The sequence below is a fragment of the Eleutherodactylus coqui genome, chromosome 5 (genome assembly GCF_035609145.1).
Source record: "Eleutherodactylus coqui strain aEleCoq1 chromosome 5, aEleCoq1.hap1, whole genome shotgun sequence".
Classification (NCBI taxonomy): domain Eukaryota; kingdom Metazoa; phylum Chordata; class Amphibia; order Anura; family Eleutherodactylidae; genus Eleutherodactylus; species Eleutherodactylus coqui.
Genome location: NC_089841.1, coordinates 18,418,867 through 18,444,509, shown reverse-complemented (window position 1 = coordinate 18,444,509; position 25,643 = coordinate 18,418,867). Strand labels below are relative to the sequence as shown.

Genomic DNA, 25,643 nt, shown 5'->3' with positions numbered 1-25,643 from the left:
CTAGGATCTCAGCAGCTCTAAGGGCTGTGTGATGCTCAGGATCAAAGGTCCGGCGGGCCTCAGATTGCTCCAATGTCTTGTGTGCTCTAAGAGATGTGTGATGCTCAGCATCTAAGGCCTGGCGGCCCTGAGATTGCTGCAATGTCTTTGTATCTCTAACAGATGTGTGACCATCAGAATCTAAAGTTTTGTGGACCTGAGGTTGTTCCAAACATAATCCAGCACAAATTGGCGTTCCTGTGTGAGCGGGTGGATTTGTGAAAGTCAGAGTCTGGAAAATATAGAGATCGGCAGATAACACGTGGAACTCAGGGGCCCGAAAATCTACAGAACACGGTAAGATTGCTTTATGTTAATCTACCTGTGTCAGCTGACTTCTAACTGTTAATCTGCCTATATCTGATCCAGACTAGACCGTTCACTGAAAGGCAGGTAATAACTCTAGTTTTGTCTAACCGACTATCACTGTGTAACCTGTCTAGGGGTATTCTGTATGCTGTGAATGTTGTGTCTGAGACAGTTAAAGACTGTGTATCCAAGACCCAGAGACAGATTCTGTGAGGATTAACTTTTTGTGTGTAGACGGGCGGACTTGAGTGTATAGCAGGACATAGTCTGTGTTCCTATACGCTTTGAGGGTGCACGCCCGAGGGGCGCACTCTCCTAGGTAATAGTGTGAGGCCAGGTAAATTTAAAATAGGTGTATTCACTTGTATAATTGAGCACGGTATATGCTCTTGTACATAGGGAAGGATACGCGGGGATTATAGCCGTGTGGTGTGAAAGCTAAAGGCTCCGGATATTGTTGAGGTCTTGGTCACTGAATATAATCGTCAGTCTCTGTGTATAGCTAAATGTCATGTTCCAATTGTGTGCACGGAGTTCTGTTGGGGATTACTAGTAGAGGGTGGGCTGTTGCAAAGGTAGGTGAGACATATACCTTGAGCCGTTGGGGGTATTCTCCAGTAATCCCGTCTGTTCGCTGTTATAGAATTAATGTGCATTGTGATTTGAGGGGAAAAGAGGGGTTATATTGGAAGGATTGAGAAGGTTAGGCATAGACCCAGGTTGTTCAGAGAATGGGGAACAAAGTGAGCAAAGGTAAAGGCCATAAAGCATGTGATTTGGTTGCTGAAAGGGAGGGAGCAGAGTTTGCTGAACAATGGGAAAGGATCAGGAAAGTTGCAAGATGGGAGAAGATTAGGGGTGGTAGATTACAGCCAGAACAATGGAGGAAAGTTTTGAGGGATAAAAAGGGGGCTCTGGCAGACAGGGGGGCGCTACAGTCTGCTGAGGCGTGGTATAGAGTAGCAAAAGGGATACACGAGCAGAATTGGGTGGAGGTAAAGGAGGGGGATGTGTATTACTTGTATCATGAACAATGTAATGCCTTTGTGTCCACTCTACCCTCTCCCTATGATAGTGGCCATCTTTGCTGGACTTGCTGTGTTTGTAATGTTCAGAATCCCACATGGCGTGAGGTCTGCTGTAATTGTGGGGCGCCCCACCCCTACCCTGATGTTACTTCCTCCCATGTGCCCACTTCTAGTGTCTGTAATGTCACTTCCGGTCCCTCCCCATCCGGGACAGGACCAGGCCCCGCCCCCTCCTCCTCCAGTGGCCATTTTGCCTCACCTGGAAGTGTTGCCGCCCTAGGCCCCGCCCCTTCCTCCTCCGGCAGCCATCTTGCCTCACCTGGAAGTGCTGCTGCCCTAGTCCCCGCCCCTTCCTCCTCTGGCAGCCATCTTGCCTCACCTGGAAGTTCTGCCGCCCCAGGCCCGCCCCTCCCTCCTCGGCGGACATCTTGCTACACCCGGGAAGCCTAATTCTCCGATGCCCCTGTATCCAGTACTGCGTGCAGATGGCTCTTTTCATGTGCCATCCAGCACTGTGCCTCTATCCCCAGAGGGCACTGTAGAACTAGCTAACTAGTCCAATTTCGGCAGCTTTCCCCTGATGATGTTAGGGGAAGATGGTTCCCCAAGCCTTGCCCCTGGCTATGGATTACATCCATGGGCAGATCCATCCCCCTCAAGTGCTAATGTAACCCATAGCCTCATGGGGGAATTCCAAGGAGTACAGAGAGACATCCGAAGTGCGCAGGACCACCTAGAACACTTCATTAACGCAAGTGGTGACCAGCGGGCCCGGATGCCAGGGCCCGCACGTTTAGCCCACAGCCAACAGCCTCCCATGTCCGCAGGATTCCAGCATCCAGCTGATGCTCCTGTGTTGTACATTTCTTTTACTCCTACTCAAGCATCCAGCCTCCATACCAGTCTCCCTGACCCGGAGAAACAGCAGATGCCTTTTTACCGGAGACTGGTGCAAATTCAGAAGAATTTTAATGCTATCTGGAAGGACCTCCAGGCCCGTACTGAAGTTAAAGCAGGAGACACCTACTGGCCAATAATTGAAAAGTACCTGGACCCACTAAAGGTGGAGAGCGACATTACATATGAATCCGGTGTCCAGTTCTGTGAATAGATCAAGGTGTGGGCCCAGGATCGTCTTGCAGATCAAGCCACCATCATCCAAGACGTCACCCAGGAAAAGGGAGAATTTGTGGAGAAGTACCACACTCGCCTGATTCAGTTGTTTAATGACCTAGGCTTCTCCACGCAAACCAAAGCGCATGCTCAAATGCTTTCATCTGCCTTTGTGTCGGGACTTCGTGAACCCATACGGAAAGGTCTCATCACATCTCGTCCGGAATACAAGACGCTGTCCATGGATACGCTGTTAGTGGTAGCAAAGGGACTAGACAGGAAAGGACACTCACTGGCTATGCTGGCGGAGGACCCATCCCTGCAGAGGTTTCGGACACCACAGCCTGGACAACCAGACGAGCGCACGTGTTACAATTGTAGTTGCCCTGGACATTTCCACCGTGACTGCCGCGCCCCAAGGAGGCGACGTTCCGGCCGAAGCACCAGAGAGCAACTCCCCCCCCCACCTCCTCCAGCCACTGACCTTCTACAATAGGACAGTGGCAAGCCTGCGTCCATCATGGCCATGTCTCAGCAGGATACCAACATCGATCTGCCGTGTCCACAAGCCCAGGTTACTCTCTCCGTTGCAGGCCGTCCCACTACCTTCCTCCTGGACACAGGTGCAGCCAGAAGTGTGATTAAAGAAGCGGATTTCCCTTTCAAGACCCTGCTGGACAATGTCGAAATCTTGACCATGGGCATAGAAGGACGTCCTACCGCTCACCGCCTTTCAAAACATCTGCAGATTGGCTCTCTCCCTAATGTGTTAGCACGGTTTGTGATCCACAAGACATCTCCGCTTAACCTGCAGGGAGCAGACCTGCTATCCAAGTTGCAAGCCACCATCACCTATACCGAGGATGGAGGAATAAAAGTGTCATCGCCTTTGTCGGAAGAAGATACGATGATTCTGGCATCAGAACCTTTACTCCTTGCAGTCAGCACAGAAAACCCTAATACAGTTCCGGCCGATGTCCTCCAGGGAATTCCAGATAAACTGTGGTCCAAGGGCAAGGAAAGACATCAATAAACTCCGAGTGCCACCTGGGGTAGTTAAACTGAAACCTGGAGCCAGCCTCCCACGTCGGCCGCAGTATCCACTTAAGCTTGCCGTCTCACAAGCTATCGCAGGGCAAGTGAAGGCACTCTTGGAAAAAAGGGCACTCATACCCTGCAATACCCCGTTGTTTCCAGTAAAGAAGAAGACACCCAAGGGGATGCCGGTGAAATACCGTACGGTGCAGGACCTCCGAGCAGTGAACGAGGCCACCATTTGGGACACATCCCTCGTGCCAAATCCACATACCCTGTTGGCGGGGGTACCGCCCACCGCCACATACTTCATAGTCGTGGATCTTGCAAATGCCTTCTTCAGCATTCCATTGGACCCGTCCTGCCAATTTCTCTTCGCCTTCACCCATGATGGCCAGCAATATACATGGACCGTGATACCTCAGGGGGCCCAGAATTCTCCAAGTCAGTTTGCAAAAGCCATAGCGTCCATCCTCGCACCATGGCAATCCGAACACACTACAGTGGTTCTCCTACAATATGTTGATGACCTTTTGCTGTGCGCTGATGACCTCCCCATAGCTGAGGCGGCGTCGGAAAGCCTGCTTCACTTCCTGGCCGACCAAGGTTGCAAAGCATCTCTATCCAAGCTCCAGTGGTGCTCCACATCGGTGGTTTTCCTTGGTCACTGCATCACGCAGGGGGCCAGGCACCTCACCCACGAACGGATACTGGCAGACCAGAGGATACAAGTGCCAAACTCCGCGCGGGCGTTACAGGCTTTCCTTGGCCTAATTTCCTACTGCAGATCATGGATCCCAGAAGCCTCTCTACTGATGCAACCTCTCTACGATGCTTTAAAGACGGATCCATTTCTTCAAGGACCCGAGGCGCTTGAAAGTTTCTATCTTCTGAAGACAGCCATCTCCACAGCCCCTGCATTGGGCCTGCCGGACTTTAACAAGGACTTACACCTTTTTGTCAGCGAACGGCAGGGACATGCAACGGGTGTGCTTGGCCCATCTCACGGCCCCAGAATGAGGCCAGTTGGCTACTACTCTGCATAGCTAGACACAGTAGCCCATGGAGGGCCCTCCTGCCTAAGGGCCGTTTTTGCTGCTCAGGTCCTGTTGGACAAAACTTCGGACCTTATTTTGGGACACTCTTTGATTGTCCAAGCTCCTCATGACATTACGGCCATCCTCAATCAAACGCAACCAAAACATCTTTCGGCAGCAAGACACCTCAGACTGCAATGTTCGCTCCTCCTGCCGGATAATGTGACTCTACGCCGATGCCATATTCTCAACCCCTCCACTCTCCTCCCACTTCCCAAGGGGGGTGTAGAGTCAGAAGAGGGGGGAAAAAAAATGATCCGGGGGTGCCCGAACATGATTGCTTTGAGCTCATTAAACAAGAAACCTCCCCCCTACCTACTGTCCTAGATACCCCACTGCAGAATCCCGAACTTACAATTTTTTTTGACGGTTCCAGGTATGCGGACAGCAAGGGAAGGTTTCACACGGGGTATGCAATCACTACGGAAGACACCATCCTCCAAGCTCAGAGACTGCCTCTGACGATGTCTGCACAAGAAGCAGAACTGCAAGCCCTGATTTCAGCCTGTAAATTGGCCGAAGGGAAGACTGCAAATATCTACACGGACTCCATGTATGCTCTTGGAGTGGCCCACGACTTTGGACTAATATGGAAAACCAGGGGATTCCTAACGACAGCTGGTACTCCAGTGAAACATCATGAGGCTATCGGAGAACTGATGGATGCGCTACTTCTACCTACCCAAGTGGCTGTGCTGAAGGTCAAGGCTCACGGAAAGTTAAACTCACCAGAAGCTAGAGGGAACTATCTAGCTGACAAGGCAGCTAAAGAAGCAGCAGCAGGTCCAGACGAAGGAAGTGAGACTCGGGTGGAGGATCAGCCAATGGAAATAGTTGCCCAGATGGGACCAGAGGTGTTTACCACCCCAGATGTAAGAAGTCTCTCAGAAGCACAGGCGAGAGTTACGCCAGAAGAGCTGAAAATCTGGGAAGATAAGGGGGCTACCAAAGACAGAAGAGGGCTGTATCAAATTTCAAGAAAACCCTGTCTTCCAAGATCTCTGTACCCAGCAGTGGTACAATGGGCTCAGGACCCACGCACTTATCCAAAATGCTGATGAACGCCCTCATTCAGAAGTACTATGTGGCCCCTGGAATCTCAGTCCTGACTGACCGATACTGTAAGTCGTGCAATACTTGTGCGTTATGTAACCCAGGGCGTATGGAGAAGGTTCCTGCAAAACACCTTGCCAGACCCGTGTATCCCTTTCAACGGATCCAGATTGACCACATCCAGATGCCAAAGAGCGGGCGATACGAATACGCCCTAGTAGTAGTAGATGTCTTCTCCGGCTGGCCAGAAGCATACGCAGTGAGCAACATGACTTGTATATATACATGGGAGTGCTTTAGCCCTAGCACTCATTCCCATGTGTTTTATTACATCTTATTTTAGTATAGCCTAAACACATAAATATTTTTGTGAATATCTAAAACCATTCATAATTTATATAAATAAGTCCTTCATATTATCAACATGTATTTCATTAAAAAGCTATATAAAAACTAATATGTTCAGTAAAAGATATATATACACATAATTTATATTAATATCTATACAGATAGTCCCCGACTTGCGAACATTCGACTTACGAATTTCGCTAGATACGAACTATCTGTCCTGCACAGTATGATGTCATGCTATGGCATTACATCATACTGTGCAGGGAGCGGACAGGCTTCTATCAAGCCTGATAGAAGCCTGTCCGGTCACATCGCGGTTGCTGGGCAGCCGGGGGCCTTCTGAAAGGCCCTAGGGCTGTCTATGCAGAGCGCCTAGCAAGCCGTGCGCTTGATGGGCACTCTGCATAGGCAGCCCTGGGGCCTTTCAGGAGGTCCCCGGCTGCCTAGCAACCACACAGCGTCCCGCGATCTCATCATGGGACGCTGTATGGGCCCCCTGAACGTCGGGTGCAGGCTGTTTCTTACAGCGGGCACCCGGCGGCAGCAGTTCCGACGAGCCGAGCCGCTCGTCAGAACTGTTAACACTTTAAATACCGCTGTCAGAGCGGTATTTAAAGTGTTAACAGTTCTGACAAGCGGCGCGGCTCGTCAGAACAGCTGCCGCCGGGTGCCCGCTGTAAGAACAGCCGGCACCCGACGTTGTATGGAGCGGGATCCACCCGCGATCCCCTCCATCCAACCATTTGTTCGACTTGCGAACAAAACGGACTTGCGAACGGGCTCCCGGAACGGAACCTGTTCGCAAGTCGGGGACTAACTGTATATATAAAATTGAATGTATGTCTGCGTGTCTGTCTGTTTGTCCTTTATGCGCTACTACACCATTCATCCGATCGCCATGAAACTTTGGGAAGTTGTTGAGTACACTCCTGGGAAGATTATAGGCATAGTACAATTATGCTATGATAAATGGCGCGTGTGCAAGCGTCGTCGACAGTTACGCCCCCCCACGTAGATCGTTTGATTTCCATCACTGCCACTAATTCTCTCACTTCGCGATGTCGTAGAAACATGAAATTTGGCACGAGCATTGATTATGTCATAAATAGGAAAAGTTAATGGGTCCCAATTCGATTATTCAATTCTAAGCGCCAAAGAATTAGCGTCCAAATTTTACGTATGGAATCTAATTCTCTCACTTCCCAATGTCATAGAAACTTAAAATTTAGAACGAGCATTGATTATGTCATAATTAGGAAAAGATAATGGGTCCCAACTCGATTATTCGATTCTAAGCGCAAAAGAATTAACGTCCAAATTTTACATACGGAATCTAATTTTCTCACTTCCTAATGTCATAGGAACATGAAATTTGGCACGAGCATTGATTATGTCATAAATAGCAAACGTTTAAGGGTCCCAGCTCGATTATTCAATTCTAAGCGCCAAAGAATTAGCGTCCAAATTTTACGTACGGAATCTAATTTTCTCCCTTTCCAATGTCATAGAAACTTGAAATTTGGAACAAGCATTGATTATGTCATAATTAGGAAAATATAATGGGTCCCAACTCGATTATTTAATTCTAAGCGCAAAAGAATTAGTGTCCAAATTTTACGTACGGAATCTAATTTTCTCACTTCCTAATGTCATAGGAGCATGAAATTTGGCACGAGCATTGATTATGTCATAAATAGGAAAAGTTAATGGGTCCCAACTCGATTATTCAATTCTAAGCGCAAAAGAATTAGCGTCCAAATTTTACGCACAGAATCTAATTTTCTCACTTTCCAATGTCATAGAAACTTGAAATATGGCACAAGCATTGATTATGTCATAAATAGGAAAAGGTAATAGGTCCCAACTCGATTATTCAATTCTAAGCGCAAAAGAATTAGCGTCCAAATTTTACATACTGAATCTAATTTTCTCGCTTCCCAATGTCATAGAAACTTGAAATTTGGCACGAGCATTGATTATGTCATAAATAGAAAAAGTTAATACGTCCCAACTCAATTATTCAATTCTAAGCGCAAAATCATTAGCGTCCAAATTTTACGTACGGAATCTAATTCTCTCACTTCCTGATGTCATCTATATATATAAAAAGGAATGTATGTCTGTCTGTCTGTCCTTTTTGCGCTACTACACCATTCATCTAATCGCCATGAAACTTTGGGAAGTTGCTGAGTACACTCCTGGGAAGATTACTGGCATAGTACAACTATCCTACTATGCCCCCCAGACAAAGATCGTTTGATTTCCATCTCAAGCACAAAAGCAAAAGGCATTACGAGCAACGGGATGCGTGTTCAACTAAAAAATGATGCATCCGCCGAACGTTTCGCAAGAGAATTGCTGGATATTGAGAATGCCGAGGTAAAATGAAAGCTGTGCTGTGATTGGTTGCAATTTTTTTATACTGCTGAGGTAAAATGAAAGCTGTGCTCTGATTGGTTGCTATTTCCTATACTGCTGAGGTAACATGAAAGCTGCGCTGTGATTGGTTGCTATATATTATCCCGCTGAGGTAACATGAAAGCTGCGCTGTGATTGGTTGCTATATATTATACTGCTGAGGTAAAATGAAAGCTGCTGTGCTGTGATTGGTTGTTATATATTATACCGCTGAGGTAACTTGAAAGCTGCGCTGTGATTGGTTGATATCTAGATATATAAAAACGAATGTATGTATGTATGTATGTATGTCTGTCTTCGCGGCAACGCGCGACGGGTACGCTAGTAGATAATATTTCCATATTCTAAAACATATACCTATAAATTAAATTTTGTTTTTACCCATTAATATGTCTATATCATCCACATAAAACATTTATATATTATTAAATATGAAATATGCAGTGTTTGAAAATATATGTGTATAAAACAAATTGAACAGCAGGCATCACTAAAATATATATCCTATCCACCCTTAAAAAATTATAAAATATATATAGAATAGAGTATAAATTTCAAAGTTTCTCCAAGACCTCGTTCAGTCCATTAGGTACTAATGTGTTTACCAGGAAGATCCAGTACATCTCCTCTCTTAATTTTGGTACTGATCTTTCATTGATGTATTCCAAGGGTGTAATTTTTAAAGCTCCATATTGGTTTGCATGTGTCGGAGCGAAATGCCGGGAAATACTATGTTTCATGAAGCCTTTTCTTATATTGCTTCTATGTTTATTCATTCTTTCTCTGATAGTATTGATCGTCCTTCCGACATACCTCAGGCCACACGGGCATTCCAGCATATATATTGCACATTTCGTTTTGCATGTCATATGTTGTTTAATTTCTATCTGTTCCTGAAATTGATCGTTGTACAATAAAGGAGAGTTCATTTTCAGAATTGCCATCCAGTGGACTGTTTTAAAAAGGAGCGCTGGTTTATTTTTTCTTCACCTCATTCAGCTTTTCTGATTCAGTTCCCGGTCAGGGAAACAGAAGATCCGCTCAGCTCTCCTGCTTTTTAGCCTAGCAGGATTTCAGAAATATCTGTGGATTGTTTTATAGGCCACACAGGATCTTGTGTGCTAGTAGAGACCCTGCATAGGGTTCTACAGCACACCGGGTAAGTTTATCCCATATATTGTCTACATAGTAAATTGGATTTGCATACTTCCTGGAGCGCTATTCTCATCCCATATTTTATTCTATTTTCAATAAATTGAGGCTTTTGGGCGTTGTATGCTCAGAACCATATTGGACATGAGACTGATATCTTGCGTCTAACTTGGGGCAGTGTGCGCATACTGTATTACACAATTAGGAAGCTACAGAATACCCTGAATCCTGCTGGAGAAAAACATAATCCAGCACAGTAGTCTATGTCCTGACTCATGCTAACGAAAATTTGGGGGGCTCAAGAGCCCACTAGGGTTACATTGTAACCAATCCCAGCATACACTCTGCCATTAGCTAAAGCCCTCAGTTGGGTCGTCTTATAAAGTAACGTTTATTGATATGTAATAAAATATCTCAGAGCAGCAATGAATTAAAAAGATCAGAGCCTCCATGTAGTGTGAGTGACTGTAATACACATGCTGGCAGTTCATGCAGAGATCCAATCTCTTGCCATATCTTTAGCACATAGCAGTGTATGGCTGCATGGTAGCACCCACCCTCTGCAGCAAGTGTTAGTCATGAGCCGGATAGTTGTGCATAATCAGCAAGGCAGAATATTGTCTCTCTCAGACCGATTTTGTTTTTTGTATTACATTTACACAACATGGAGACTCCGAGCTGCTTAATTCATTGACGTTCTAAGGTATTTTATCACATACCAATAAAAGTTACTTTATAAGATGACCCAACTGAGAGCTTCAGCTTATGGCAGAGGCTGTAGTGGAATATGTCCTTCCTCAAGCTGCAAGCTATTTCCCTGCAAGATTTCAGCATGATAAAACCCAGAGCTCCCAGTACTGGAGAGCATTGTATCTATGGGAGGAGAGAACACCCAGAGACCCCAGTACTGCAGTGTATTGTATCTATAGGAGGAGAGGACACCCAGAGCCCCCAGTACTGCAGAGTATTGTATCTATGGGAGGAGAGAACACCCAGAGACCCCAGTACTGCAGTGTATTGTATCTATAGGAGGAGAGGACACCCAGAGCCCCCAGTACTGCAGAGTATTGTATCTGTAGGAGGAGAGGACACCCAGAGCCCCCAGTACTGCAGAGTATTGCACCTGCAGGAGGAGAGGACACCCAGAGCCTCCAGTACTGCAGAGTCTGGTATCTGTAGGAGGAGAGAACACCCAGAGCCCCCAGTACTGCAGAGTATTGTATCTGTAGGAGGAGAGGACACCCAGAGCCCCCAGTACTGCAGACTATTGTATCTGTAGGAGGAGAGGACACCCAGAGCCCCCAGTACTGCAGAGTATTGTATCTGTAGGAGGAGAGGACACCCAGAGCCCCCAGTACTGCAGAGTATTGTATCTGTAGGAGGAGAGGACACCCAGAGCCCCCAGTACTGCAGAGCATTGTATCTGTAGGAGGAGAGGACACCCAGAGCCCCCAGTACTGCAGAGTATTGTATCTGTAGGAGGAGAGGACACCCAGAGCCCCCAGTACTGCAGTGTATTGTATCTGTAGGAGGAGAGGACATCCAGAGCCCCCAGTACTGCAGAGTATTGCATCTGTAGGAAGGGAGGACACCCAGAGCCCCCAGTACTGCAGAGTATTGTATCTGTAGGAGGAGAGGACACCCAGAGCCTCCAGTACTGCAGACTATTGTATCTGTAGGAGAAGAGAACACCCAGAGACCCCAGTACTGCAGAGTATTGTATCTGTAGGAGGAGAGGACACCCAGAGCCCCTAGTACTGCAGAGAATTGTATTTGTAGGAGGAGAGGACGCCCAGAGCCCTCAGTACTGTAGAGCATTGTATCTGTAGGAGGAGAGGACACCCAGAGCCCCCAGCACTGCAGAGTATTGTATCTGTAGTAGGAGAGGACACCCAGAGCCCACAGTACTGCAGTGTATTGTATCTGTAGGAGGAGAGGACACCCAGAGCCCCCCGTGCTGCAGAGAATTGTATTTGTAGGAGGAGAGGACACCCAGAGCCCCCAGTACTGCAGAGAATTGTATCTGTAGGAGGAGAGGACACCCAGAGCCCCCAGCACTGCTGAGTATTGTATCTGTAGGAGGAGAGGACACCCTGAGCCCCCAGTACTGTAGAGCATTGTATCTGTAGGAGGAGAGGACACCCTGAGCCCCCAGTACTGCAGAGTATTGTATCTGTAGGCGCAGAGGACACCCAGAGCCCCCAGTACTAGAGAGTATTGTATCTGTAGGAGGGGAGGACAACCAGAGCCCCCAGCACTGCAGAGTATTGTATCTGTAGGAGGAGAGGACACCCAGAGCCTCCAGTACTGCAGAGTATTGTATCTGTAGGAGGAAAGAACACCCAGAGACCCCAGTACTGCAGAGTATTGCATCTGTAGGAGGAGAGGACACCCAGAGCCTCCAGTACTGCAGAGTATTGTATCTGTAGGAGGAGAGAACACCCAGAGACCCCAGTACTGCAGAGTATTGTATCTGTAGGAGGAGAGGACACCCAGAGCCCCTAGTACTGCAGAGTGTTGTATCTGTAGGAGGAGAGAACACCCAGAGCCCTCCGTACTGCAGAGTATTGTACTTGTAGGAGGAGAGGACACCCAGAGCCCCCAGTACTGCAGAGTATTGTATCTGTAGGAGGAGAGGACACCCAGAGCCCCCAGTACTGCAGAGAATTGTATTTGTAGGAGGAGAGGACGCCCTGAGCTATCAGTACTGTAGAGCATTGTATCTGTAGGAGGAGAGGACACCCAGAGCCCCCAGCACTGCAGAGTAGTGTATCTGTAGGAGGAGAGGACACCCAGAGCCCCCAGCACTGCAGAGTATTGTATCTGTAGGAGCAGAGGACACCCAGAGCCCCCAGTACTGCAGAGTATTGTATCTGTAGGAGGGGAGGACACCCATAGCCCCCAGTACTGCAGAGTATTGTATCTGTAGGAGGAGAGGACACCCAGAGCCCGCAGCACTGCAGAGTATTATATCTGTAGGAACACAGGACACCCAAATCCCCCAGCAATGCAGAGTATTGTATCTGTAATAGTACAGGACACTCAGAGCCCTCAGTACTGCAGAGTATTGCATCTGTAGGAGGAGAGGACAACCAGAACCCCCAGCACTGCAGAGTATTGTATCTGTAGAAGGAAAGGACACCCAGAGCCCCCAGTACTGCAGAGTATTGTATCTGTAAGAGGAGAGGACACCCAGAGCCCGCAGCACTGCAGAGTATTGTATCTGTAGGAGCAGAGGACACCCAGAGCCCCCAGTACTGCAGAGTATTGTATCTGTAGGAGGGGAGGACACCCAGAGCCCCCAGTACTGCAGAGTAATGTATCTGTAGGAGCAGAGGACACCCAGAGCCACCAGTACGGCAGAGTATTGTATCTGTAGGAGGGGAGGACACCCAGAGCCCCCAGTACTGCAGCGTATTGTATCTGTAGGAGGAGAGGACACCCAGAGCCTCCAGTACTGCAGACTATTGTATCTGTAGGAGGAGAGGACACCCAGAGCCTCCAGTACTGGAGACTATTGTATCTGTAGGAGGAGAGGACACCCAGAGCCCCCAGTACTGCAGAGTATTGTATCTGTAGGAGGAGAGGACACCCAGAGCCCCCAATACTGCAGAGAATTGTACTTGTAGGAGAAGAGGACACCCTGAGCCCCCAGTACTGTAGAGCATTGTATCTGAGGAGGAGAGGACACCCAGAGCCCCCAGCACTGCAGAGTATCGTATCTGTAGGAGGAGAGGACACCCAGAGCCTGCAGCACTGCAGAGTATTGTATCTGTAGGAGCAGAGGACACCCAGAGCCCCCAGTACTGCAGAGTATTGTATCTGTAGGAGGGGAGGACACCCAGAGCCCCCAGTACTGCAGAGTATTGTATCTGTAGGAGGAGAGGACACCCAGAGCCCGCAGCACTGCAGAGTATTATATCTGTAGGAACACAGGACACCCAAATCCCCCAGCAATGCAGAGTATTGTATCTGTAATAGTACAAGACACTCAGAGCCCTCAGTACTGCAGAGTATTGCATCTGTAGGAGGAGAGGACAACCAGACCCCCCAGCACTGCAGAGTATTGTATCTGTAGAAGGAGAGGACACCCAGAGCCCCCAGTACTGCAGAGTATTGTATCTATAGGAGGAGAGGACACCCAGAGCCCCCAGTACTGCAGAGTATTGTATCTATAGGAGGAGAGGACACCCAGAGCCCCCAGTACTGCAGGGTATTGCACCTGTAGGAGGAGTGGACATCCAGAGCCCCCAGTACTGCAGAGTATGGTACCTGTAGGAGGAGAGGACAGCCAGAGCTCCCAGTACTGCAGAGTATTGTACCTTTCGGCGGGAGAGGGCACCCAGAGCCATCAGTACTGCAGAGTATTGCATATGTAGGAGGAGAGGACCCCCAGTTCTCCCAGTACTGCAGAGTAATGTATCTGTAGGAGGAGAGGATACCCAGAGCTCCCAGTACGGCAGATTATTGTATCTGCAGGAGGAGAGGACACCCAGAGCCCCCAGTACTGCAGAGTATTGTATTTGTAGGAGGAGAGGACACCCAGAGCCCCCAGTACTGCAGAGTATTGTATCTGTAGGAGGGGAGGACACCCAGAGTCCCCCAGTACTGCAGAGTATTGTATCTGTAGGTGAAGAGGACATCCAGAGCCCCCAGTACTACAGAGTATTGTATCTGTAGGAGAAGAGGACACCCAGAGCCCCCAGTACTGCAGATTATTGTACCTATAGGGGGAGAGGACACCCATAGCCCCTGGTACTGCAGAGTATTGTTTCTGTAAGAGGAGGGGGCACCCAGAGCTCCCAGTACTGCAGACTATTGCATCTGTAGGAGGAGAGGACACCCATAGGTCCCGGTACTGCAGAGTATTGTTTCTGTAAAAGGAGGGGGCACCCAGAGTCCCCAGGACTGCAGACTATTACATCTGTAGGAGGAAAGGACACCCAGAGCCTCCAGTACTGCAGACTATTGTATCTGTAGGAGAAGAGGACACTCAAAGCCCCCAGTATTGCAGGATATTGTATCTGTAGGAGGAGAGGATACCCAGAGCCCCCAGTACTGCAGTGTATTGTATCTGTAGGAGGAGAGGACACCCAAAGCCCCAGTAGTGCAGAGTATTGTATCTGTAGGAGCAAAGGACACCCAGAGCCCCCAGTACTGCAGAGTATTGTATCTGTAGGAGGAGAGGACACCCAGAGCCCCAGTACTGCAGAGTATTGTACCTATAGGAGGAGAGGGCACCCAGAGCCACCAGTACTGCAGAGTATTGCATATGTAGGAGGAGAGGACCAGCAGTTCTCCCAGTACAGCAGAGTATTAAATCTGTGGGTGGAGAGGACACACAGAGCCCCCAGTACTGCAGAGTATTGTATCTGTAGGAGTAGAGAATACGCAGAGCTCTCAGTACTGCAGAGTATTGTATCTGTAGGAGAGGAGGACACCCAGAGCCCCCCGTACTGCAGAGTATCGTATCTGTAGGAGGAGAGGGTACCCAGAGCCTCCAGTACTGCAGAGTATTGTATCTGTAGGAGGAGAGGACACCCACAGCCCCCTGTACTGCAGAGTATTGTATCTGTAGGAGAAGAGGACACCCAGAGCCCCCAGTACTGCAGAGTATTGTATCTGTAGGAGAAGAGGACACCCAGAGCCCCCAGTGCTGCAGAGTATTGTACCTATAGGGGGAGAGGACACCCAGAGCCCCCAGTACTGCAGAGTATTGTATCTGTAGGAGGAGGGGGCACCCAGAGCCCCCAGTACTGCAGACTATTGTATCTGTAGAAGGAGAGGACACCCAGAGCCCCCAGTACTGCAGACTATTGTATCTGTAGGAGGAGAGGACACCCAGATCCCCCAGTACTGCAGAGTATTGTATCTGTAGGAGGGGAGAACACCCAGAGCCCCCAGTACTGCAGAGTATTGTACCTGTAGGAGAAGAGGACACCCAGAGCCCCCAGTACTGCAGAGTATTGTACCTATAGGAGGAGAGGACAGTAAGAGTCCCCAGTACTGCAGAGTGTTGTATCTGTAGGAAGAGAGGACACCCAGAGCCACCAGTACTGCAGAGTATTGCATATGTAGGAGGAGAACCACGACATCACGTTCTCACGTGACTAGTGACGGTCCATACATCCCCATGTGACCACTCACCGAATACACCCAGAGCTCGCCGCGTCATCACGCGGCGCGACTGACGTGCACAAGCGATCACCTGACATCCGGAAGCCACTCCAAACACCATATGGGGAGGTACTCATTTTATTGTTATTCTATAAATATTGTATGTTTTTTATCATGCCTTGTACTTGATGAAGGCCAAACGATTGCACGGCCGAAACGCGTCTACCATCATTTAATAAATTGTGGAACCTACTACTGTTGCCAACGGTAATTTGATACACTAGCCGGGATTGGGCGCGTCTGGGCACGGACGCCTCCGTGAAGTAAGTCATCTGCTTTATCACTCTTACATCTCCCACCAGCCTGTACCCTTATGTTTGAGCGCTGAGGCTTTTTTCTTTTTCTCTTTCTATATATTTACTCCACCATTCACATGATTGGAGCCTCCTCAAGTCTCTCTGCAGTACATCCATTGTCTGCATGAATTTGGGTATATCCTCCTGTTGCATCAAGAGAAACAATCCTACCACCGCATTTCTTACCACAGGGATACCTATGGACGTCTGATCAGTGAGCGCCACCTATTTAATAACTTTGATATGTAGGAGGAGAGGACACCCTGAGCCCCCCGTACTGCAGAGTATTGTATCTGTAGGAGGAGAGGACACCCAGACCCTCCAGTACTGCAGTGTATTGTATCTGTAGGAGGAGAGGACACCCAGAGCCCCCCGTACTGCAGAGTATTGTATCTGTAGGAGGAGAGGACACCCAGACCCTCCAGTACTGCAGTGTATTGTATCTGTAGGAGGAGAGGACACCCAGAGCCCCCAGTACTGCAGAGTATTGTATCTGTAGGAGGAGAGGACACCCAGAGCCCCCAGTACTGCAGAGTATAGTATCTGTAGGAGGAGAGGACACCCAGAGCCTCCTGTACTGCAGACTATTGTATCTGTAGGAGGAGAGGACACACAGAGCCCCCAGTACTGCAGACTATTGTATCTGTAGGAGGAGAGGACACCCAGAGCCCTCAGTACTGCAAAGTATTGCACCTGTAGGAGGAGAGGACACACAGAGCCCCCAGTACTGCAGAGTATTGTATCTGCAGGAGGAGAGGACACCCAGAGCCCCCAGTACTGCAGAGTATTATATCTGTAGGAGAAGAGGACACACAGAACCCCCAGTACTGCAGCGTATTGTATCTGTAGGAGGAGAGGACACCCAGAGCCCCCAGTACTGCAGAGTATTGTATCTATAGGAGGAGAGGACACCCAGAGCCCCCAGTACTGCAGAGTATTGTATCTGTAGGAGGAGAGGACACCCAGAACCCCCAGTACTGCAGAGTATTGTATCTGCAGGAGGAGAGGACACCCAGTACTGCAGAGTATTGTATCTGCAGGAGGAGAGGACACCCAGAGCCCCCAGTACTGCAGAGTATTGTATCTGTAGGAGGAGAGGAACCCAGAGGCCCCAGTACTGCAGAGTATTGTATCTGTAAGAGGAGAGGACACCCAGAGCCCCCAGTAGTGCAGAGTATTGTATCTGTAAGAGGAGAGGACACCCAGAGCCCCCCCCCCCTACTGCAGAATATTGTATCTGTAGGAGGAGAGGACACCCAGAGCCCCCAGTGCTGCAGAGTATTGCACCTGTAGGAGGAGAGGACACCCAGAGCCCCCAGTACTGCAGAGTATTGTATCTGTAGGAGGAGAGGACACCCAGAGCCCCCAGTACTGCAGAGTATTGTATCTGTAGGAGGAGTGGACACCCAGAGCCCCCAGTACTGCAGAGTATTGTATCTGTAGGAGGAGAGGACACCCAGAGCCCCCAGTACTGCAGAGTATTGTATCTGTAGAAGGAGAGGACACCCAGAGCCCCCAGTACTGCAGATAACTGTATCTGTAGGAGGAGAGGACACCCAGAGCCCCCAGTACTGCAGAGTATTGTATCTGTCGGAGGAGAGGACACCCAGAGCCCCCAGTACTGCAGAGTATTGTATCTGTGGGAGGAGAGGACATCCAGAGCCCCCAGTACTGCAGAGTATTGTATCTGTAGGAGGAGAGGACACCCAGAGCCCCCAGTACTGCAGAGTATTGTATCTTTAGGAGGAGAGGACACCCAGAGCCCCCAGTACTGCAGAGTATTGTATCTGTAGGAGGAGAGGACACCCAGAGCCCCCAGTACTGCAGTGTATTGTATCTGTAGTAGGAGAGGACACCCAGAGCCCCCAGTACTGCAGAGTATTGTATCTGTAGGAGGAGAGGACACCCAGAGCCCCCAGTACTGCAGAGTATTGTATCTGTGGGAGGAGAGGACACCCAGAGCCCCCAGTACTGCAGAGTATTGCACCTGTAGGAGGAGAGGACACCTAGAGCCCCCAGTACTGCAGATAACTGTATCTGTAGGAGGAGAGGACACCCAGAGCCCCCAGTACTGCAGAGTATTGTATCTGTGGGAGGAGAGGACATCCAGAGCCCCCAGTACTGCAGAGTATTGTATCTGTAAGAGGAGAGGACACCCAGAGCCCACAGTACTGCAGAGTATTGTATCTGTAGGAGGAGAGGACACCCAGAGCCCCCAGTACTGCAGAGTATTGTATCTGTGGGAGGAGAGGACACCCAGAGCCCCCAGTACTGCAGAGTATTGCACCTGTAGGAGGAGAGGACACCTAGAGCCCCCAGTACTGCAGATAACTGTATCTGTAGGAGGAGAGGACACCCAGAGCCCCCAGTACTGCAGAGTATTGTATCTGTAGGAGGAGAGGACACCCAGAGCCCCCAGTACTGCAGAGTATTGTATCTGTAGGAGGAGAGGACACCCAGAGCCCCCAGTACTGCAGAGTATTGTATCTGTAGGAGGAGAGGACACCCAGAACCCCCAGTACTGCAGAGTATTGTATCTGTAGGAGGAGAGGACACCCAGAGCCCCCAGTACTGCAGTGTATTGTATCTGTAGTAGGAGAGGACACCCAGAGCCCCCAGTACTGCAGAGTATTGTATATGTGGGAGGAGAGGACACCCAGAGCCCCCAGTACTGCAGAGTATTGTATCTGTAGGAGGAGAGGACACCCAGAGCCCCCAGTACTGCAGAGTATTGTACCTATAGGAGGAGAGGACACCCAGAGCCCCCAGTACTGCAGAGTATTGTATCTGTAGGAGGAGAGGACCCAGTACCGCAGTCCCCACAGTACATTGTACTTGGGGTCTCCTTGGGTTGAGGGTCTTTCAGTAAACAGTGTGGATTTCTGAGAAGTTCAGGAGACCAACCAGCTCTATAATGGCTCCTCCCACACAGGTCACATGACGGTGACATCACACAGGTCCTTTAGTCCTCTAGGACTTAGCATCTATGGTGGAGGTATGTGTGTCCTCAGCATAGCTCTATCTAAGACAATGCCGAGAGGGCGCCTTGCTCTGTATGGGGCCGGCTGATCCCACGCTGACTGCTGCCTCTCCAGTATGCTGCTGGAAGGAGATCTTTTCCGAGATGCTCTAATGTAGCCGCGGCGCCATTTACTGCAGCGATCCCCATACGAAGCCTTTATGTCGTCACTATCAAGTCCCTAAAACAAACCGCCATCATTGGTGGAACCTTGACGTTTGGTGCCCCAGCTGTGATAGGCAGGCAGCTGCCTCCCTCCCTCCTTCTTGGGATCTGCTGCCCCCTGCTGTCAGGCTGCGATGGGTTTCTCCTGCATGTGTTGGGTCCGCCATGCTCGACTGAACGACAAACAAGAATTCATTCACTATTCATTTGTCATTCATTGTCTGCATGCAGAAGACTGACCAATGTTTCTCTCTGTGTAAACAGGCAGCCGCTCATCTATGAACGACGCACTGCATACTGTGAATGGAGGCGGCTGGAATGATCCCCGACTCGCTGCGCCTCCATTCACTGAGCGATGAACGCTACTGTGAAGAAGCACAAGAACGATTAGCGCTGTGTAGCAGTTTCAGGGACTGGGTTGGAGCCTCAGGTGTAGCAGCTGCAGGTCTGGAGGGCAGGAAAAAGCCAGGGGTCAGCAATAGGAGGTCTTGTGTCACCGTACCAATGGAGGAGTCGGATAGCGTTGTCAGAAGGGAAGCCAGAAGTTGGTATAAGGTGGTCTCAGTTTGATAGCAGAGGAGCAGGTAGAACTGAAGTTTGATCATGGCTTGCAGCACAATAATCATGTGCTGGAGGCTAGGTCAGACTTTTATAGGAATTCTCGGTTAGTGGCAGGATGGGGCCAGGACAGGCAGACAGCAACTAGACTAGCAGGAGACATAGAACAAGGCTAGAGTCATGCAGGGGAGCTGTCCAAGGCTGGATGGCTCAATAGAGAGCCACTGACAAGAGCATAGGAGGTCCCAGGTTCGATCCCAGGGATGATCTATCTGGGACCTATTGCCTGACAGATCACCCTGTGTAGAAGCCTCTCCGGTGCTCTCATGCAGTTCCCCAGCCCTCCTGCCTCGTGTGTGGAGGGTGTTATGCTCAGAGGAGCAGGAAACTGTGCTAAGTCCAAGGTCTATGGTTGCCCTGCTTCTGAGGTCTGCTGTTATGGGCTTATGCATGTGCAATTGGCCGCACACAGACTCATTATGATCAAGGCAGCTATTCAGACTTTCTAATATGGACCAATGAAGAAAAAAAGAATCAATAAACATTTAGTTATTTCTCATTCACATGTTAGTTGGCTCGTCCCGCTTTGTTCTCCCTCATGTGTCTGAAAGCCTCACTCGGTGTCTGGAAGATCACTGGAATAGATCCCAGCATCGGGAAGATGGGATGTGTTCCTATAGGTGGCTGTGATGTGGGCAAACTTGGGAACAAGATTGACAGTAGGAGGTCTCCACCACTCAATGCCAATAAAACTTGGTATTAGAGATGAGCGAGCACCCAAATACTCGGGTCCGCGTTATTCGAGTCGAGCTTTTCGTAAAATTCGAGAGCTCTACTCGAGTAACGAACTCCATTGACTACAATGGGAGACTCGAGCATTTTTGAATGTGGGATGCAGGGTGCCGAGCTTTTTCTTTTCTCTCTCTCTCTCCTCTCCCCCCTCTCTCTCCTCTCTCTCCTCTCTCTCCTCTCCCCTCTCTCTCCTCTCCCCTCTCTCTCCTCTCCCCTCTCTCTCCTCTCCCCTCTCTCTCCTCTCCCCTCTCTCTCCTCTCCCCTCTCTCTCCTCTCTCTCCTCTCTCCTCTCTCCTCTCTCTCCTCTCTCTCCTCTCTCCTCTTTCTCCTCTCCCCTCTCTCTCTCCTCTCTCCTCTCTCTCCTCTCCCCTCTCTCTCCTCTCCCCTCTCTCTCCTCTCCCCTCTCTCTCTCCTCTCCCCTCTCTCTCTCCTCTCCCCTCTCTCTCTCCTCTCCCCTCTCTCTCTCCTCTCCCCTCTCTCTCTCCTCTCCCCTCTCTCTCTCCTCTCCCCTCTCCCTCTCTCTGCCCTCTCTCTCCCTCTCTCTCCCCTCTCACTCCCCCTCTCACTCCCCTCTCTCCCCTCTCACTCCCCTCTCTCCCCTCTCACTCCCCTCTCTCCCCTCTCACTCCCCTCTCTCCCCTCTCACTCCCCTCTCTCCCCTCTCTCTCCCCTGCCTGCCAGACAAAAAATTTGCAAATGACACATGCTGTGTCGCGGCAGGGATGGGCCAAAATAGGCACATCACAGCGGGGAGGAGTCAAAAACTGGGGCGGGGTCGAACTCGTTCAAGTAACGAGCACCATCGAATACGCTAATACTCGAACGAGCATCAAGCTCGGCAGAGTACGTTCGCTCAACCCTACTTGTTATCCATTGACAGTGATTGGTGAAGACCACCCATTTGACTAAATACCAGTGCGGGGTTCTAAATTTAACCCATTAAAAACTACAATATGCCTTTTTTACTGACCTCACTAATGGGCTTTAAACCTGCACATACATCTTCTTAAGGCAGTGGCTTGACTGACTACAGACAGCCAGGCTCCTGTGCTAACAGCTAGTAGCAAATAAACCTCAGTTCTTGACAGTTTAACCCCATACATGCCACAATAACTGCAGCATATAAGCAGATGGCAGGAGGAAGGGATCTTTTGTCACATATTGGCGCCATGTAATTCAATCACAAAGGGTTCCCATGTCAGCTGGAAGCCTGACAAAAGCTTCCATGTCTGCCATGTAACTCAGCCCATTAGGCCCCGCCTCCTACAGAGTCTAATAGTGATGATAACAATCACTTGGTGCTTAAAGGGGTTTACCTGGGAGAATACTACTGATGACCTATCCTGCAATCGATTTCTGCTCGTGGGCAGGAAATCGTGATTTGCCATTCGCAATGCAAATCCGCCCATGTGCTGGAGGCCTTAGGATGGATTCCTGGGCGGCTTTCTGGACTCTTGAAAATCTTATTCAATTCATTTCCCAGTCCATACAGAAAGAGAGAATCCAACATCTGCACTTTAATAACTCCTGAAATGTTTAACCTCATCTCCAAGAATTGTCTATTTTTTACACTGGCTCATCTCATCTTCTTTACACTCAGGTCTCCACAATATAAAAGAATTTTCTTCATTCATCAATCAAGGATGGAGCGGAACAAGATGACAAAAAGAATACTAAATCTCACCTTAGAGATAATCTACCAGCTAACTGGAGAGGTGAGAGATTCTGATGATGTCACTGGAGAGGTGAGAGATTCTGATGATGTCACATTACATCATACTTATCTATGGTAATAACAGATGATGTCACTGGAGAGGGGAGAGATTCTGATGATGTCACATTACATCATTCTTATCTATGGTGATAACAGAGGATGTCACTGGGGAGGTGATAGACTCTGGTAATGTCTATAGTGATATTTATTAATGTCCTCCCATATACAGGGCTACACAATAGTGAAGAAGACCTCTAGTGATGGCTGTTGGGTCCCTGTGTGTGATAGATGGGGAAGACCTCTGAGCCCAATCACAGGGCCCCAACCTCACCCCCTGATACATGGGGACATCAATGTACAGAAGATTCTAGAACTCACCAACAAGATGATTGAGCTGCTGACTGGAGAGGTGACGCTGCAGGGAATGCTGGGACATTATACAGTCACAGCACTGGAGGCTTCTGGGTGATGACTGTATATTGTGTTGTCAGGTTCCTATAAGGTGTCAGGATGTCGCTGTCTATTTCTCCATGGAGGAGTGGGAGTATTTAGAAGGACACAAGGATCTGTACAAGGAGGCCATGATGGAGACCCGCCAGCCGCTCCCATCACCAGGTAATAGACAGGACTAAATCCACAGGGACTTTATTATCTGTATATAAAGAATGACTTCAGTGTCCGTCTGTGTTTCCTGCAGTTCCATCCAGTAAGAGAAGAAACCCAGAGAGATGTCCCAGTCCTCTTCTTCCACAGGACCATCAGGTAGATGGAGATGTCCCTCTGATCTGTAGAAGACTGTGAAAGCTCTTGTCTTCAGTCTTATTAGATGTCTTCTCCTTGTGTGATGAGACCGGTGAAGATGGCAGGATTACCGCTGACCAGAGACATTAGATCTTGTCTGGATCTTCTCCCAGTGTTCTGGTGGTGGAGACTGCTGGTGGGAATAAGGAGCCAACAGCTTGGATTTATATCTATCTGATCCTTTATTTCCCCAGAGACAAGCAACAGATGTTTCTGGTAGACGCTGATCTCCTCCACTAGGACAACATGCAGCATGTCTAGCCATGCTGGACATACATGTGTATGAGGTTCCTGAGGAGTCATTGAGCCACCATCTAAAATCTAAGTCCAGCTTCTAGACCTGCAGCTATGTGGCTCAGATAACTACTCCAGTCAGGTCGTTTTTGGTCGTCATGATGATTAATGATCTTTTCTGCTCATATAAAACCTTCCACACGACTTCTCCAACTGTCTGCTGACTTTTACACTATTTGTCTCACAGCTTTTGTATGACGATGATGCAGTAACAATTGTGACCATCAAACAAGAGATTCCTACAGGTGAGTAGTAACCACTAAATACAACAGAGAAGAGTCCCAGATTCTCTTCAGTCACCGGCTGCAGATAGTTATGTAGATTTATAAGCTTTGGGATCTGTCAGTTTCTGCTGTATATTTCCCCATTCCGCCAGAGTAGAAACTAAATATGGATGAAAAGAGATACCGTTATAGACACAAACTAGTAGAACTGACTCACGGAAATCTTTTTGGTTCTCCATTGAGCATTTACTAGAAGAGTGGTGACAGGTACACTGATACATGACCCTGTCAAGATGGAGGTTTCACCACAGAAGGGGAGAACTGCAAAAGAACAGCATGGTGGCTGAACATCATGATCTACTAGTCCTTGCTGTAAGGTCTACTGAGATCTGTTTTGCTACCACTGACTTAGATGATATTTAATTTTACTGTATGACTTCTAATTTTTAGTGAAATGTTTATATAGAAATGCTATAAAATATCACTAGAATGTTTAAGGTTATATTATTTAGGAATAGTAAAATCAGCTTTATTCTTGGCAGATGACGGTGCCAGGAGCTCAGAGGGACATCTGATATCTGCAGGTTGTGGTATCACACTGAATACCTATAAAGAACCTGCCATTATCCTAGATATCCCCTCAACCCTTCACAGCAAGGATCCTATAACACAGATCCCATCATCTGATTCATCACAGAGTGATAAGCAGAAGAAAAGCCACAGAATGGGTGCTGAACAACAAAGAGCTCACACAGGAGAGAAGCTGTATTCTTGTTCAGAATGTGGGAAATGTATTACTCGTAAATCTGATCTTGTTGTACATCAGAGAATTCACACAGGGGAGAAACCATATTCATGTGCAGAATGTGGAAAATGTTTTTGTACTAAATCAGATCTTGTCAGGCATCAGAGAATTCACACAGGGGAGAAGCCATTTTCATGTTCAGAATGTGGGAAATCTTTTATTCGGAAATTACATCTTGTTACACATCATAGAATTCACACAGGAGAGAAGCCATTTTTATGTCCAGAATGTGGGAAATGTTTTACATATAAATCAACTCTTGATTTACATAAAAGAACTCACACAGGGGAGAAGCCTTTTTCATGTTCAAAATGTGGGAAATGTTTTATCCAGAAGTCGGATCTTGTTGCACATCAAAATACTCACACAGGGAAGAAGCCGTATTCATGTTCAGAATGTGGCAAATTTTATTCAGCTAAAAAGCATCTTGTGGTACATCAGAGAATTCACACAGGGGACAAGCGATTTGGATGCTCAGAGTGTGATATATTTTTCACAAAGAAAGTTCATCTTGTTGAGCATCAAAGAACTCACACAGGGCAGAAAGTATTATTTTTAAAACCTGTTTTATTGACAAGTAGTACAAGAATAAGAGAAAGCAATTCAGAGCACTAAATGATGAATATGAAATCTATGTAATTATTAATGAACATCTGTTATCCGGAAAGCACAGCTATTTAATTAGTGTGTGCATAGATTGTGTCGCATTGGTATATATATATATATATATATATATATATATATATATATATATAACTGCACCTCGAAGTATGGTACAAATTCATAATAATATTTTGATTTTAAAAAAGTATATATTTGTGCTGATTATCTCTTTAGACTATTAGTTATTTGCTCAAAACCTATAGATGTATAGAGGGTACTTTACACTCTAACCTCCAGGGTCTACCGGAACCCTATCATGGTTTTGCAGATGTCTTTGACAAGAAAGAGGCTGCATGTCTGCCACCACATCACCCAAGACGGATACTTGGTGAGAGAGGGATCTCCCTCTCCTGGTTATCAGTTCAGGGCAAGATTCCATCCCTAGTTTCCATCTATATACAGGGCTGTTCATCTGGTATCTTACTTCCCATGCTGGGGTTGGCTGTCAGCTGCGCTGAATTGGATCTTCACCTACCCGGTAGGTTGACACAGTGGTTCCACATCCACAGTCCTTACACCCACTGCCAAGAGCAGCAGTGG

General features: G+C 48.3%; 1 protein-coding gene across 1 annotated transcript in view; it reads left to right on the top strand.

The window, feature by feature from the left end:
* LOC136628997 (oocyte zinc finger protein XlCOF6-like) overlaps positions 1-25,137 on the top strand; it is a 169,789-nt gene extending 144,652 nt beyond the window's left edge. The window contains exon 11 of the mRNA XM_066605096.1: positions 24,457-25,137. Coding sequence (XP_066461193.1) covers positions 24,457-25,055 — 599 coding nt within the window. The 3' untranslated portion in view covers positions 25,056-25,137. The remainder of the gene's footprint in view (positions 1-24,456) is intronic.
* The last annotated feature ends 506 nt before the right edge of the window (positions 25,138-25,643 follow it).